The 16,149-nt window shown below is 50.4% G+C and overlaps 1 protein-coding gene across 1 annotated transcript in view; it reads right to left on the reverse strand.

The window, feature by feature from the left end:
- Positions 1 to 5,491: 5,491 nt before the first annotated feature.
- PDIA5 (protein disulfide isomerase family A member 5) overlaps positions 5,492 to 16,149 on the reverse strand; it is a 93,634-nt gene continuing 82,976 nt past the window's right edge. The window contains exons 15-17 of the mRNA XM_055316339.1: positions 12,859 to 12,929; positions 6,120 to 6,254; positions 5,492 to 5,721 (exon numbers count right to left, since the gene is read on the reverse strand). Coding sequence (XP_055172314.1) covers positions 5,641 to 5,721; positions 6,120 to 6,254; positions 12,859 to 12,929 — 287 coding nt within the window. The 3' untranslated portion in view covers positions 5,492 to 5,640. The remainder of the gene's footprint in view (positions 5,722 to 6,119; positions 6,255 to 12,858; positions 12,930 to 16,149) is intronic.

A 16,149-nucleotide genomic window follows, 5' to 3' on the forward strand; every position in this document is an offset into this window, starting at 1 on the left:
TTCTCTGTGTGTATATATATGTACATATCAATAAATAGATCTATGTATTTTTTTCTCTGAATCATCTGAAAGGATACAATCCCAGAAAAAAATTTGATATAGGCAAGATATTCTTAAGTTTATATGGAAGGGGTGCTTGGGTATCTCAGTCAGTTAGGTGCTTGACTCTAGGTTTTGGGTCAGGTCATGAGGTTGTGCGATGGAGCCCCGCCTCGGGCTCTATGTTCAGTGGGGACTCTGCTTGAAGATTCTTTCCCTCTGCCCCTCTCCCCATGCACACTTGCTCTCTCTAAAAGTGATAAATAAATCTTAAAAAAATAAGTAAAATGTACATGGAAGAGGAACTGCAACAGCTAAAACAATTTTCGGGAAAAAAAAGGTAATGCGAGAAATCATTCTACTTGATTTCAAGACTTACTGTATAACAAGTACATTATGTAAGCATAATCTTATATAATCATATATATCATATATATTTTATATAATCAATAGGACAGAGAATCCAGAAATAGACCTCTGTAAATACAGCCAATTGGTTTTTGACAAAGGTGCAAAAGCAATGCAGTAGAGGAAAGATAGTCTATAGCAAATAGTGCTGAACAACTGGACATCCACAGACATAATCTAAGTTTCATCCCTTGTACAGAAATTAACTCAAAATAGATCATGTATTTAAATGTAAAACTTAAGAAAAAAACATAGAATTAAAACTGTAGGACCTGGGGCTTGGTGAAGAGTTCTTAAATATGACACCAAAAGCATGATCCAAGAAAAAAATTAATTCTGTCAAAATTAAAAACTTTTGTTCTCTGAAAGATCCTGTTAAGATTAAAAAACATGCTACAGATGAGAGAAAATATTTATAAGTCACATATCTGGCAAAGGATTAGTATCTAGAATATATAAAGAACTTTCAAAATTCAACAGTAAAAAAATAATCCAGTTAGAAAATGAACAAAAGACATGAACAGGCATCTCACAGAAGAGGCTATACAGATGGCATATAAACACATGAAAAAATATCCAACATTACTAATTATTGGGGAAATGTACAGTAAGACCATAATGATATATTACTATACACCTATTAGAACAGCTAAAATTTAAAAAATAATGATAATACCAAATATTGGGCAGGATATGGAGAAACTGGATCTCTCATACATTGTTGGTAAGAAAGCAAATGGTACAACCACTCTGGAAAAGTTTGGCAATTTCCTTAAAAGCTAAACACATTCTTTTTTTTTTTTTTTAAGATTTTTATTTATTTACTCCTGAGAGACAGAGAGAGAGAAAGGCAGAGACACAGGCAGAGGGAGAAGCAGGCTCCATTCAGGGAGCCCGACGTAGGACTTGAACCTGGGTCCCCAGGATCATGCCCTGGACTGAAGGCAGGTGCTAAATCACTGAGCCACCCGGGATGCCCACTAAACACATTCTTAAGATATGACCTAACAGTTATATTCCTGGGTGTTTACTCCAGAGAAATAAAAATTTACATCTAGACAGAAGGCAGCTTTATTTGTAATGGTCTCAAACTGGAAACAACCAAAATGTCCCCTAATTAGTTAAACTGTGGTACATCCGACCATACCATGGAATACTACTGCTCAGCAAGAAAAAGGGACAAAATATTGATACCTACAATATGGATGGATCTCAAGGACATTACACAGAATGGAAAAGTCCATCTTAAGAGATTACTTATTGTATGATTCCCTTTATCTAACATTCTCCAAATGAGCAAAGTATATAGAGATGGAAAACAAGTTGTTGGCCGCCAGTGTTGGTGAAGAGAAAGAAGAGAGAACAGGTTTAAAGATAAAGGAACACAGAAGAAATCTCTGTAGTGATGGAATAGTTCTGCATTTTGATTAGTGTTGGTTTTGAAAGTTATACACATGATTAATGGAGTCAACGTGTGGAATTTCAAGGCATCTTGAACAGCCAAAATAATCTTGAAAAAGAATGAGCACTGGGTGTTATTCTGTATGTTGGTAAATTGAACACCAATAAAAAATAAATTTATTATAAAAAATAAAAAAATAAAAATAAATTTAAAAAAAAGAAAAAGAATGAGTTGGAAGAATCTTCCTTACTAATTTCAAAACTTATTACAAATCTACAGTAATCTAAACTGTGGCTCTGGCATAAAGACAGACATAGAGACCAATGCAATAGACTAGAGAGCCCAGAAATAAACCCTCACATATATGGTGAAATGATTTTTGACTAGGGTACCAAGGTTATTCAATGAGGGAAGAATGGTGGTGGGGAAGCTGAATAGTCATATCTAGTTTCTAGCCAAACAATGAAGTTTCTAGCCAAACCCTTACTTTACACTGAACTCAAAATGGATCAAAGTTCTAAACATAAGACCTAAAACTATAAAACTCTTAGAGGGAAATATAGGAGAAAAACTTTGGACACTGGATTTGGTAATGACTTGTTGGATATCACACAAAAAGCACAGGCAACAAAAGAAAAAAAAGGAAGCTGGACTTTATCAAAATTAAAAACTTGTGTGCATCAAGGGACATTATTAAGAAAGTGGAAATATAACCCACAGAATGTCAGAAAACATTTGCATATCACAGATCAGATAAGGGATTCATATCTAGAAGATATTCATATCTATCATATCATATCATTCATATCTATCATACCTAGAAGATATACAGAACTCCTGTAGGACACCAAAGACAAAAAACAAACAACCCATTTGGCAAATGGGCAAAAGACATAAATGGCCAAAAAGTACTGAAAAGATGCTCAATAGCACTAATCATTAAGGAAATGCGAATCAAAATAACAATGAGATACCCCCCACACCCCCAACACACCACTTCTTAAACTCAGAGCATCACCTTCCTGTGCCCGGCATAGAAGTTTCTGGAAGCCAAACACCTCTTGAAAGGAAGGCAGTAGCATGGGAAGGATGAGAACGGTTGGGGGGCCAGCTCTGAAAGCTTCAGTTAGGCAGCGATGGGGAATCACTGGTGGGCGAGAGGTATGGGGGATGCAGAGTAAGGCGGGAAACTAAGGCAAACCAGTGGGGAGGGGAAACAGCAGCAGTAGCCCAAAGGACAGATAGTGAGGTGAAGCTCATGCCAAAGCCCAGAGAGAAGATTAGGAACCAACTCTCTCCTAACCCACATACTTCCTGCAGAGAAATCAGCCTGTGAATGCAGGATCCAGGGGAAGAGGGAGCATGAGTTGACAGGGGTAGAGAGAGGCCTTCCCTGAAGATCAATTAACTCCAAACGAAACAGTGTGGCCACAACAAATGGAACTCACTAGATGCCATGATACTGGCTTCGTCTACACGGAGCTCCAGAATTGGAGAATAGGGTGAAGGGTGGGAGAGAGAGTGTGCAGATGAGGGTAGGGGTATGGAGTGCAGCTCTGTCCATAGAGGCCACCGCCCAGAGCTGGGGTGAACTTGCTCAGCTCATGCCCAAAGTCATGGCAAACACTAGACATTTTTTTTTTAAGATTTTATTTATTTGAGAGAAAGAGAGAGTGCATGAGTGGGGTGAGGAGCAGAGGGAGAAGCAGACTCCTCATTGAGCAGGGAGCCCAATGTGGGCCTCGATCCTGGACTCGAGGATCATGACCTGAGCCGAAGGCAGACGCTTAACTGACTGAGCCACCCAGGTGCCCCAACACTAGACATTCGGCCAAAGCCTTATAATTATCAAATCCTGCAAACAGAGAAGTGAAGAGGTTACCATTTCCTGGTGCTTTTGAGCCCTTCCCAAGAAGCCAGGCCAGGCACATCTGACCTTGGAGCTACGGGATGGACAAAGACAAAGCCGCACACCTTGACCATGAGGACAGTGGTCCTCAGTCAGGAAGTGGGTTTTGTTAGGTAGTGTTCTAAAGATGCAGTTAAAAAATTTTTTTGAAGACACAAGAAAATACGTTCCTCCCACAAAACCTCCAGATCACCATTAAGGAAAAGCATGTCTGTGCACACTCATGCTCCCAGGAGCCCCTTGCTCAAATGGGTGCACTACACAGTGTCAGGATGACATGGCTTTTTGTGCAACAGCATGCAGTACCCAGCAGGAGCTCAGTACATGTGTTTAAATGCACGCTTGCTTTTTTCAGGTCCACTCACCTGGGGCAAGACCAGGGCTACTGCTGAGGAAATGCGTGCTTAGAAAGAAAAAAAAAAAAAAAGCAAGGCTGAAGTGGCAGGGGGTGGACTGGGGAGCTAGGACCCTCCGATGTGGCCTAATGGAGCAGTGGCACCTGTCAGCACAGCCACGAGGGGCTCTGCGGTTCCTGACTGTTGGTCCTTTCCTCAGTGGACCCAACAGCAGGAAGGACAGAGGCCACAGAGAGGGCCTGGTCTTGGAAACAAAACGGTTCCTGAAGGTCGAGTCACCAACAAAACCACCCAAGTGAGCAGCTAAGCACTGCAGCCAGCTAAGGCAACCCCCCTCTGGACCGCCCAAATCCAAGGCCAGGATTATAACTAACCCCTGCTTATAACTAAAGTTGAGGCAGAGGGAGCAGGGCTGTCCTCCTCCCTGGGGAGAAGTACCAGTGAGTGGAAGGACAAGACCCATCCCAGGGTTCTCCGGCTCCGCGGGCACTGCCGGGCACAGGGCTGGTGCTAAGTCACCCAGTGATGCAGAAAGCACGACAGGTGTGAAAGCCGGTCAGGAGGCAGAGCAGGAACCTGGATGGGACCCATCCGTGGAGGCACGGAGGTGACATTTGGAGGTTACTGTGGTGGTGGGGGGGGACGGGGGGCTGACCCAGCACCTGCATGCCTACGGACAATATGCCACCCATGTCTGTCCCTTCCAGACAGTGTGCAGAGCAAGCAGCAGCCCAAAGCTCCCTCCCCTACCCAGTTCTAGATGCCCCCTTGAGCCTGGGCTTGACCACGGGGCTCATCCCCAAATTGGAGACTCAGCTTTCCTGTGACAGGACAGCAGGCAGGGACTGGAGAGAGGAAAAGAGAAGACAGGGGCACCTGGGTGGCTCAGTGGTTGATCCCGGGGTCCTGGGATCGAGTCCCACGTCAGGCTCCCAGCAGGAAGCCTGCTTCTCCCTCTGCCTGTGTCTCTGCCTCTTTGCATCTCTTATGAATAAATAAATAAATAAATAAGATCTTAAAAAAAAAAAAAGGAAGAGAGAAGACAGAAATAGTTGAAGAAAGAGAAACATGTAAATGAGTTCCAGGAAAACACCCCAAACTGAACCAATCCAGAAAGAGCTAGTACTTGGTCGCCACCGTTAGCTTCAGCATCCCATTTTCCCTCATTATCAACACGTATTTCCTCCCCAAAGCGGTCACTGCCAACAGGATATCCTGTGGTCTGCTCTCCCCTGGCCAAGGGGGCAGCGGCCCTGCCACCCTCCTCACGCCGACTGCCGCCCTCACGAGTCTGTCTGCCTCCCAGAAGATGCGGGACCACACGAGTGTCCATCTCCGTCAGTGCAAGCTCTGCGGAAACAGCCCACAACACCAAACAATTGGTTTAGTTTTATTTCAAAATTGTACAAAATGGCCATAAGCGGCTATAAAAAATTTTGTTTTCGGAACACGTGGAAATTCAGAAAGAACAACAAAGCAGGTTATCATTTCACAGTGTAATGGAAAAGCTCTCTCTGAGGCAGGAATCACAACTCTTCCTTCTTCTTCCCCAGCCTCTCGTGGTCTCCTTCCCGGAGCGCTCGAATGAAACTGGTAAACCCCGATTCCTGTAGGGAAGGGGAAGAGGAGGAGAAAACAACTTCAGCCCTTAAGCGGATTTGCACCCTCCCCTGCCCCCCCCACCTCCTTCCCTACCCCTCCATGTGTTCACGCCTCCAGAAGGTCGCAGAGAAGTGGCCTGGGGGGCAGCTGGCCATGTGGGGAGAGTCGGCCTGGCCAGAGGAGCCGTGGCCAACACCCTGGAATCCACCCAGGCTCCAAGCTGGGCCCTGGGACCACCTCTGGGGTGGCACATACTTCCAGCCAGGCCTGTAGCCCCTGCCTTCCCCGGGGAGCGCCACGCGGACTCGTGCAGTGTCTGGGAAGCGTCCCTCGGCTGCCCTTCTCAGCGGCCGTCTCCTGGCCCCCACAGAAAGCTCAGGGCGGACGCCTCTCCCCAGCTTACCGTCCGATCGCTGTCATACTTCTCTGCAAACTTCCCATAATGGTAGTAGTGGAACGTGGGGTAGGCCTTGACAGCCTCCTGCTGACACAGGTCCTGGTTCTTCTCTTTGACGCAGTCAACAGCAGCACAGGCAATCTGTGGGCCCCAAGAAAGGGTGGGTCAGCACAGGGGGCCCTCCCATGGGGGGACTCAAGGCCCGGATCCTCTGCACTTCAGTGTCGTGGGATTTCTCTGATTTTTCTCAATACCAAGGGTGAGCTGAACCAGAGCCTCCCCAGTTCAGAGCTCCACTGAGACTGGTGGTGCTGGTTTCCAATTCTCAAGGCAGATGGCCAAGGCTAGGGGACTCAGATGCGGTGCCCTCAGACCACCCTTGAAAATCAAGAGTGTGGTGGCCACAAAGGGAATCATGGCTTGAAAGCATCTATAAACACCGCAGGTCTTGTGATGCTTTCCAGGAAGCATGGCCGGACTTGTTCGTTCATCGACTAACACTTCCTGAGCATCTGTCTGGGGGGACAGATGGGAATCAAGGTTAAGACAGGAGCTTTGTTTTTTTTTTTTTTTTTTAAAGGTTTTATTATTTATTCATGAGAGACGCAGAGAGGCAGAGAGAGACATAGGCAGAGGGAGAAGCAGGCCCCATGCAGGGAGCCCGATGTGGGACTCAATCCCCGGTCCCCAGGACCACGTCCTGGGCTGAAGGCAGACACTAAACCGCTGAGCCATCCAGGGATCCCCAAGAACAGGAGCTTTGAAGTCAAGTTTCCCCAAGTTGCAAATCTTGGCTTGGCAGCACATTAAGACTTACAGAAGATTACCTAGTTTCTTGGTGCCTCAATGTCCTCGTCTGTAAAATGGGGGTAATAACGATACCTAGGTGAGCAGGATATTACGGAGACTGAGCAAGAGAATCCAGGGGAGGTGACTGGGCATGGGACCTGGCACCTGGTTAGTAGTCGGGGAATGTTAGCTGTTCTCATAATCACTCCTATGGGCCCCAGACACGAGCTCTGTCCCTCGCAGTAGGAGCTCAGCATCTGGTCAGAGAGTCAGATAAAGAGACGATTCCCAGGCAGGATAGGAGGTGTGAGGCGCTGGAGTTGGTCCAGGGTGCCAAGGGGAGTGGCACAAAGGTGCTCTGCACGGTTTCCCACCGGAGCCGCGGCCTGAAGGGGAGTGCATCCCGGAAACTGGGCGAGTTTAGCATGATGAAAGCAAACAGAGTTTTCGAGCAGAAGGAGCTTCCCAAATTGGCCACTGGCCTCTTCCCGCCCATCTAACGAATTCCATATGCTGGCAGTTTCTCCTTATTATGTATTGTTCTTTCCAAGTAGGAGGGTAGAAAGCAGACATGGGGAACCTTCTTTCTGTTCAGGTCACAAAGCAGCAGGGAAGGAGGGGGTGGGTGGGTGGCTTAGTGGCAATACACCACACACAAGCATTACGGAGGGGAGGGCAGACTGGTGAGAGGCGGCATTTCCCCGAGTGCGGCTCTGTGCCAGGGGCACCGTGGTGACCTTGACAAAGTCCAGCCATTTAAGTGACTGCCATTCTTACTGTAGGAAGACAGTTAATAGACACGTAACAAGTGAGATCATTTTAGAGCCCAGTGAATGCTCTGAAGAAATTAAAAGAGGGTGATTCAGGAGGACGATACCCAGAGGGGCTGCTTTATGGCCAAGGAGGCCTTTCCGAAGAGACAGTATCTGATCTGCGGCCTGAGCCAGGAGGAGGCAGCAGGTGCACGAAGGCCCGCGCAGAGAGCACTCGCCTAGAGGGACCAGGGCCCACGGAGGCACCCCGACTGAATGACTGCCATGCTTGAAATGGAAAATTATGAAATAGCTACGATTCCCATGGTTCTATGGCTACGGGTTATTCACACGTGGACGGAGGCTCCCTTTCCAGTAGAAGAGCGCCGCAGGCCACCCACGTCACGTTTGCTGGTCACTGACCCCGTGCCCAGGTGAGCGGGGCCGCTGCTCTGCAGGCGGCAGGACAGAGTGAAGAGCGGGGGTGACCGCGCCTGCCCCCTCCCCGCCCTCACGCTTCCCTCCCACCGCCGCCACACAACGTCTGTACACGGGGAGACTTCTTAGAGCAGAGTTTGCAAACTCGCTGCGCACAATCCATATCTGGCTCTCAGTCCTGTTCTATTTGGCCCACACAGAGTTTCAAAAGAAAAAAAAATAAACCTGAATTAGCTGCCAACCTAGAAAAAGAGCCAGAAGATTTTATAGAAAAGTTTGGCTCTGCAGTTTCTCTTTAAAAGCCAGATTTGATGGCATTTGCCCTGCATCCCACAGGCGACGCGTGGCAGGAGCAGAAGGGCAGCTGTCTCCTTCGGGCGGGAGCCACCAGCCCTTCGCCGCGGCCACCCAGAGCCTGCTGTGCCGGACCCCGCGGCTGCCGAGAACCCCAGCTCATCCTCTAAAATGCTTCCTGAATTACTTAGAAACACGAGGCAGAGGCCTCCCTGGCTGTCCTCAGCGGCCTGTTTCCTGGGGCCCAGCCCAGGGGAGCCCTCACGCAGGCCGCTCTCTGCGTCTGGCCCTCAGCGAGGGGCCCGTGCGCCTCTGCCACGCTGAGCGAGCGCTCGATGTGGGTTGCCCAGGCTGCTCTCCCTGCATCTGCTTTAAATCATGAATTTAATTTGTATACACGCCCCGGAGCTGTGGGAAATATAGCGTATAGTTTTATAAATCGACTAAATTAAAAATGTGTCCTTATTTTGAGTCCCCTAAACTAGCTGCCAGCCATGCACACATCGAGCGCTACTTCTGGCTGCAAAGGCTCCTCCACACTCCCATTTCCACGGGCGGAGAGGAGTCAAGCACAGCTCTTTCTACAGGAAGCGGCTTAGATTCTGGAAAGGAGAGAGCAAATGAGCCTCTCCTCACCTATCCCAAAGTCTCCTGTCTAAATGCCTGCCCCCCCCTTACCCACTCCGGATTTACACCGACTGAACTACAGCACTGAGTGTACACCATCGCTTCTAGACTTGCTCCACGATAGCTGGTGTCCAGTCATGGCCCCTCAGCCACACGCTCGCCACTGGCACCCACAATTCTCATCTGCAGAGAGCCACAAGTAAGGCCAGTGACGGACACGGCTTGAGGACATGTCCTCTGGCCTCCTTGACTTCTGGGTGGGACAATTCTATCCCTGGTGAGGTCTCCATGGCCTGAACCTAATTACCCCTGCACTCATCTGCTCATTCGTACACCTGCTCTGGCTCTCTCCTCCACCCCCTGAGGCTCTAGCCTGAGACCATGTCCCAAATAAACCCCTTACACATGAGTCCCAGAACCTGAGTTCGCTTCTGGGAGACCCCTGACAATGCCTGTTTATCTGGTTCTGAGCTGCCCCTTCCCAGCTGGACGACTGTGCAAGCATCTTTTCATCTCTCCAAGATTCAGTCTCTTCTTCTGTAAGATGGGAGATTAATACCACCTAGTTGGTTGTGCTACTGTGAGGACAACATGACCTAATGTTCTCAAGCATCAGTGGAAGAGGAGTTTCCAGAAAATACCAAATGCTACTGTTTCTGCATTCGGTCAACATGCACAGAGGGTGCAGGTGTGCAGACTGGAGGGAATTCAAGGACAAATGAGGCCCCTACCCTCAGGGAGCTTTCCTTTCTGATGGACGGCCTTCCTTGTCCACACAAGGAAGTACATGCACCGTGGCCGAAGTCCCAGCAGCTCCCTCTGCCTCAGGGCACCTGTCCTGCGAGGACCTTCACACCTGGATGACCTTCACGCCTGGGGACACGTGGATGTGCAGTGAGAGAGGAGCCCCACCCTGCCGGTAGGTGCTGCCCTGATTCCTGCCTGCCCCCACCAGCCTTGCACCCAGGCCCTGTCCTCCATAGCCCCTTCCCTACTGTCATCTATTCCAACACTAGCAGCATGCAGCCCTCTCTCCACCCTGTGTGTCAACTGCTAAAGCTCCCCAGTAAGCCCCGGGGAGGGGGTGGAGGCTCCCCCAGCTAAAATATGAGCTGCCTCATGCGGCTTTATTGATTCAGTAAAATAAATCTCTGCAGGAGCTAATATTGACTTTGGCTATGAAAATGGAAGTGAACAACCAACTGCATATTGATTGGGGAAGGAGAAGAGACTGGCTTCTGGGTGGAAAAAAATATATAATTCTGGCTAAGAGGGGACAGCACAGGGTGTCCAGAGAAGTGGGAGTCAAGCCTCTGTTGTGGCTGTCAATGACCACTGCTGGGGGTCTCTGGGCAAGGGACACACAGCTCCTCTCCGGGCCTTGATCCCTCACGAGCAGGAGAGGGCTGGATGGGCCACCAGTCCCTGGACACCAGCCCATGGCCAGTACGAGAGGCAGCTCCTAAGAATTACAAATTCTTGGGGTGCCTGGGTGGCTCCATGGTTTTGATTTTGGCTCTGGTCATGAGTTCAGGGTCGTGAGATTGAGCACCGCCGTCAGGCTCTGCACTGAGCATGGAGTCGATTTAGGATTCTCATTCTCTCTCTCTCCCTCTCCCTCTGTCCCTACCCTGATCTCTCTAAAAAAAAAAAAAAAAAAGGGATCCCTGGGTGGCGCAGCGGTTTGGCGCCTGCCTTTGGCCCAGGGCGCGATCCTGGAGATCCGGGATCGAATCCCACGTCGGGCTCCCGGTGCATGGAGCCTGCTTCTCCCTCTGCCTATGTCTCTGTGCCTCTCTCTCTCTCTGTGACTATCATAAATAAATAAAAAAAAAAAGTTAAAAAAAAAAAAAAAAAAAAAGAAAGAAAGAAAGAAAAAAATTATAAATTCCTGGAACCATCCCTAGACCTCTGATGTGACAGTTCTAGGATGGCACCCAGCAACTGTGGCACCGGTCACTTTATTGCCCCAGGCCGAGAGCAGATGCTTCCCTGTTGATACTGAGAGCCACCTCCAGGAACCCCAGGCCTGCCAACTGCCTGGCAGAGAAGGACAGAGAATGCGTTCCTGGCAACAAGTGCGGGTGACCTCTGGCTTGGAATCAAGGGAGCTGGAAGGAGGGAAGAGGGAAAATAACAGACAGAGGAAATGACCGCAGGAAAAGGCCAGCAACAGGAGTGGCCCATGCTGGGACAATTAGGCAAAGGCATGTCAGTGTCTCAAAGAAGGAGGGGTCCCCTGTGGAAACGGAAGTCCCCGTGCATCAGCAGAGGGGAGAGAGGAGGAGGAGGACTGGCCCGTGGCTGCCCACCGGGGGCACAGCCAGCCTGGCCCCGCTTGGACTGAGGCGATCCCTTCACAGACCCTGGAGCCACAGAGACCTGAGAGGCCGAGGGACGGGGAAACCCCACTCGTCAGCCACTGTGCTGTCTGTCTAGAGTTTTCCAGGTGAGAGGTGGTGGGAGTCAGTGCGGAACGATGCCAGGCCTGTGCTGGCTGCAGGGACGAAAGACTTCCCCACACCAACCACCACTCGCACTGTGAGGGAGCCCTGCTGGGACTCGCCACAGGGGCCATGCTGAACCTCCCCAGACTGGCCCTGGTGGCAGAAGGGGGTGGGTGGGGAGAGAGATGGAAGACAGGAAGGCCCTTCTTGCCATGCCCCTCTCAATACAGGCCAAGTGGCAGACAGAGGAGAAGAGGTTTCTGGTGCTTATGCTTCTTCCTGGTGGGTGAGGGGAGCCTTGAGGGCACAGCCAGAGTTCGTGGGTGATGACAGGGCATCGCGACTCCAGGGAAGAGTCTTGGGGTCTCAGTCCTGATTTTTGTCCCGCTCCCTATGCCTGTGCCCAGCCTGGCGCCCTCTGACCCGCTATCCCTGTACAGTGCTCACCTGCCATCACTGCCACACCCACAGGGCCAATGCCAGGGTGTCATAGTGGGTGCGTCCAGCCTGCCCTGGCTGCTTCTAAGGATCTCACCCAGGAAAACAAGGCACCACAGCAGATATGTGTGCAACTTTGGGTCTGGGTGTGTGTGAGCACCCATCTGAGGCCTGTCAGGGGACAGATTCCTACAGCAGAGTCCCAGGCTGGGCAAGTCTTCATGATCATCTAGAGCAGCAGCCCGAACTAGAGAGAAGAGAGCTCAAGGCCTGGAGAGTCAAGATGACTTCTCCAAGCCACACAGTTCAGCAACAGTCAAGCTGCCCTGGGCCTGAGTCCAGCGTCCCCGCCACACAACCCTTCGGCCCTGGAGTCACACATTGCCCTCACCTAGTAGCAGCCCGTGCTGTCCTGGCTGCTGCAGCTGCCTGGGGGACGTGCCTGGGGTCCCCCTCCCCACCCTTTAATCCAATCTGCAGCTCTAGCTTGTTAATTTTATGCTTCATCAGTCGGCAGCTGCAGGAGCCTTTTAGGAGGGAAGAGGCTCTGCAGACAGAGCCTTGCTCTCCTCCACCTTGGCCGCCTCCTGTTGACTTCTGTTGGGTATTTTTTTATTTGTATTTTCAATTATATAAGTAATGCATGACCACAAACCCTACTGTAAAAAAGATTCAAGCTAAAAAAATAATAAAATAAATGAAAATAAATAGATGACCCCTTTTACCAATCCCCTCTCCCAAGGAAGGGCTGTGACAGTTCAGCGTACCCCTTTTAGATTCTACAGCCTAATTCCAGCCTGCTCTATCCTGCCTTATGAAAACAATGTCCTGGTTCCCAGGGATTCCTTGATCTCAGCAGAGTCCATTCAGGAAGGGACCTGCGTGGAAGGGAGGATGGTATAGGAGCTCGTGGCAGAGCAAGGTCAGAGGCAGGACAAGAGACGGACACGGGTACCTTACCTTTCGGTCGTCCTTGAAGACGTCGGCGGTGGCGGTAAAGTGCGGGATGACCTTCTTACAGTGCGGGCACCCTGCGGGAGAGGGGAAGGATTGGAGGCTGCACATCCAGGGGAGGCTGCAGAGCCAGGGGTCCTTCCTGGAGCTGACAGAGAAGCTTTTCCAGGAGCTTCCCTCCACCCAACAGACCACGGGGGTTCATCTGACCCCTACTGCTTGCACACCACACTGTCAGGGTCCACGCGTCAACCCTGCCACTCAAACACTGCCCTGTGTGTCTGCTGTCAGCACAAGGGCTTCCTGGGAGTTCCTGAGCAGACATCGGGCCTGCTCTTGCCCAGGACCTCCCACCCCGCATCCTCCCATCACACACCAGGCCGAGGGGCTGGGGATGGAGGAGACGTTCCTGTAGTCTTGCCCTCCCAGCTCCTTCCCCAGGCGGCTGCCCTGGGAGCTGGGGTAGAGGGGAGCTCTGGGCGTGGCAAAGGAGGCTGTGTGCTCAGGATTCTCGGAGCCTGTTAGAAAGTCCCCTTCTCGTCTCCTAGGGACAATGGTGAATCTGTCCATGTCATGACTGAGAAAACAGGACTGGGGCAAGCAGAAGCAGGGGCAACCAGCCCCCCTCCTCCATCCACCGCCGAACCTCCACTGCTCGCGTTCTCCCACTAGCTTCTCCATTCCCAGTAAATCTCCAGCCCAGACCAAGCAGCCAAACCAAGCCCCTGGTCCTCATGCTGCCCTTCTACCCTCTGCTCTACAATCAACCTGAACCTTGGATCCAGGGGCGGGAGGGCTGAGGTCAGGCTAAGAGGAGGACAAGCTACAGGGAGTCCCCGACGCTTCTCAGAGCCTGGGTTCCTGACCGAGGGAAGAGGCCCATCACGGTGGACGAGGACCTGCAACTCCAGAGTCCCTGGGAGTGACAGTGGTGCTGTTGTCACCTGGCATCACAGACCCCCTTTCAGCATTAGCTGATGCCAACCCGCCATTCCCCAGACACTGAGAGCAACTGCCAAAAGAACAGAACTGCTTTGAGGGAGGAGCTCCCTGACTGTGGTAATTAATTCTGATTAAAACACAGGTGGGTGAGGCCAAATGCCCCCATGGGAGAGCTGGCGAAGAGTCAGGCCAGCCAAGGAGTGGAACGGAAATGGTTTTCCTCATCTGCTTCCTCTCTCTTCAAAATAAGATAATAATGACTGGCGTTTCAAAGAGTTTTGTGAAGCCAAATCAAGGCGAAGCTACAACTTAAATATGAATTTAGCACTTGAGCCAGTTCCTGAGGTGGGCGCGACCACCCATCCGGCCTGCCTGGGAGCTGGACGGTGACGGGGAGGCGCAGTAAAGGGATTTTCCCAGCATCCACTGCAGGTGTAGAGAAGAGAGCCGGGCTGGTTATGGGCTCTATCACAGCCGAATGCAACAGAGCGCCTAGCATAGCCTCACTTGTGAGAGATGTTAATGGATGATTTAATTGCCTCAATGGTAATTATATGAACACTTTACTCATCTGACCCAGCAGAGAGAAAAATAGCTCAAATTCATGAAAATTTCACACTATGAAGGAATGATGGTTCATACATTCCCAAGCATTTAGAGGTCACAGAGTGCTGGTTGACAAGGCTTGTCAGAGCACCATCCCTGTTGCACCTACAAGTCCCTCGGAAGTGCGACATAGATGCTCCCTAAAGCATGAGGCTGGCTGGAAAATATGTTATCCCCTCCCCCCCAATCTGGTATCACTATTAATTTTTCCTTTTTAAGCTCTTTGCTTACTGAAAGTATAAAGGTAATTGTTAGCCTAGTGCAAATTTCCATTACCATCAATTTAAATTATCTAGGTCTCAGATTAATCACCTTCTGGTGCATCTAATTTTATCATTATCCAAAAGAAAGAGCAAGGGAGGTGAATAACTGGAGGGGAGGTTGTTTTAAGAAAGGGCATGGGGCAGCCCCGGGGGGCTCAGCGGTTTAGCGCAGCCTTGGGCCCGGGGCGTGATCCTGGAGACCCTGGATCGAGTCCCACATCGGGCTCCCTGCATGGAGCCTGCTTCTCCCTCTGCCTGTGTCTCTGCCTCTCTGTCTCTCATGAATAAATAAATAAAATCTTAAAAAAAAAAAAAGGGCATGAAGATATTTCCAAGAGGTGTCTGGTGGGCCTGAAGAGGCACGCTTTTTAAATTTGGGCTCTTTACAAAGGCACCACCTTTGTGTAGCAGGAAACCAGAGAAGCTTCCCAGAGTGGGGAGACCGAAACAAAGACCGAGGACAAGAGAGAAAATGCTAGAGACTCTGGCAAGCTGGCCTAAGAAGGGGTCACCAGGACTGGGCCACTGAAAGCAAGGCTGGGGGCGGCAGCAGGGAGGGCTTGGAACCGGAGAGAACAGTGAAACAGGCAGAGGAAGATTTGTGTAGAAACTGGGGAAGCAGGAGGTGGGAGGGGGCGGGGGAGAGGACATGTGGGGAGGTGGGAAGTGGGGCAGGGAGGCTGGAGGGGGTAGAGAAGAGAGACTAGGAAAGGATATGGGGGGTTGGCTTTTGCTTCTACTGTATACCTACCTTTATCAGGTGTGTGACCTTCCTTTAGTATTAGGTTCTTTATATGCAAATAAGCATGAAGATGTATTGTTTCCTGCCGGAGTAGACTGCTGCGAGGCCCTTGAGGCTAAGCAGGGACCAGGCCTCTTTCCCTTGTATCCTGGGCCCCAGAATACCACCCAGCACACAGTGGTTCTGTGAGGAGGAGGTCGTTACCCGGGGGTAGGAGTCCTGACCCCAGAGGCCTGGGGGAAAGAGCGGAGCATTTCTAGGGCAGAGTATGTTTGTATGTATGTATTTATTTTTAAAAGATTTTATTTATTTATTCATGAGAGAGAGAGAGAGGCAGAGAGAGGGAGAAGCAGGCTCCCTGCAGGGAGGCCAATGAGAGACTCGATCCAGGGTCTCCAGGATCACGGCCTGGGCGGAAGGCAGGTGCCAAGCTGCTGAGCCACCCAGACATCCCAGTCTGGATGTTCTAAAATCCACTCAGTAGCTGGTCAAGGACCTCAACTTCTGTGACCAGGCTTTCCCTGCTACTGAGAAAGCGCCTCTTCTCTAAATTACATCTGCAACAGAAACAGCACCAGCCCAGGCTGCAGGGAGGCCTCTGTCCGTACACTGCTCTAAGGCCTCGTGTAGGTCACGCATCCTCTGCTCTCGGTCCTACACACCCCACTCTGCCCAGATGGAAGACAGCTTCTTAGAACCCACTCAACCTTCTAGGCATGCTATGTTCTAAGGACAGATGAGACG

This window comes from Nyctereutes procyonoides, unplaced genomic scaffold (assembly GCF_905146905.1).
Source record: "Nyctereutes procyonoides isolate TBG_1078 unplaced genomic scaffold, NYPRO_anot_genome, whole genome shotgun sequence".
Classification (NCBI taxonomy): Eukaryota; Metazoa; Chordata; class Mammalia; order Carnivora; family Canidae; genus Nyctereutes; species Nyctereutes procyonoides.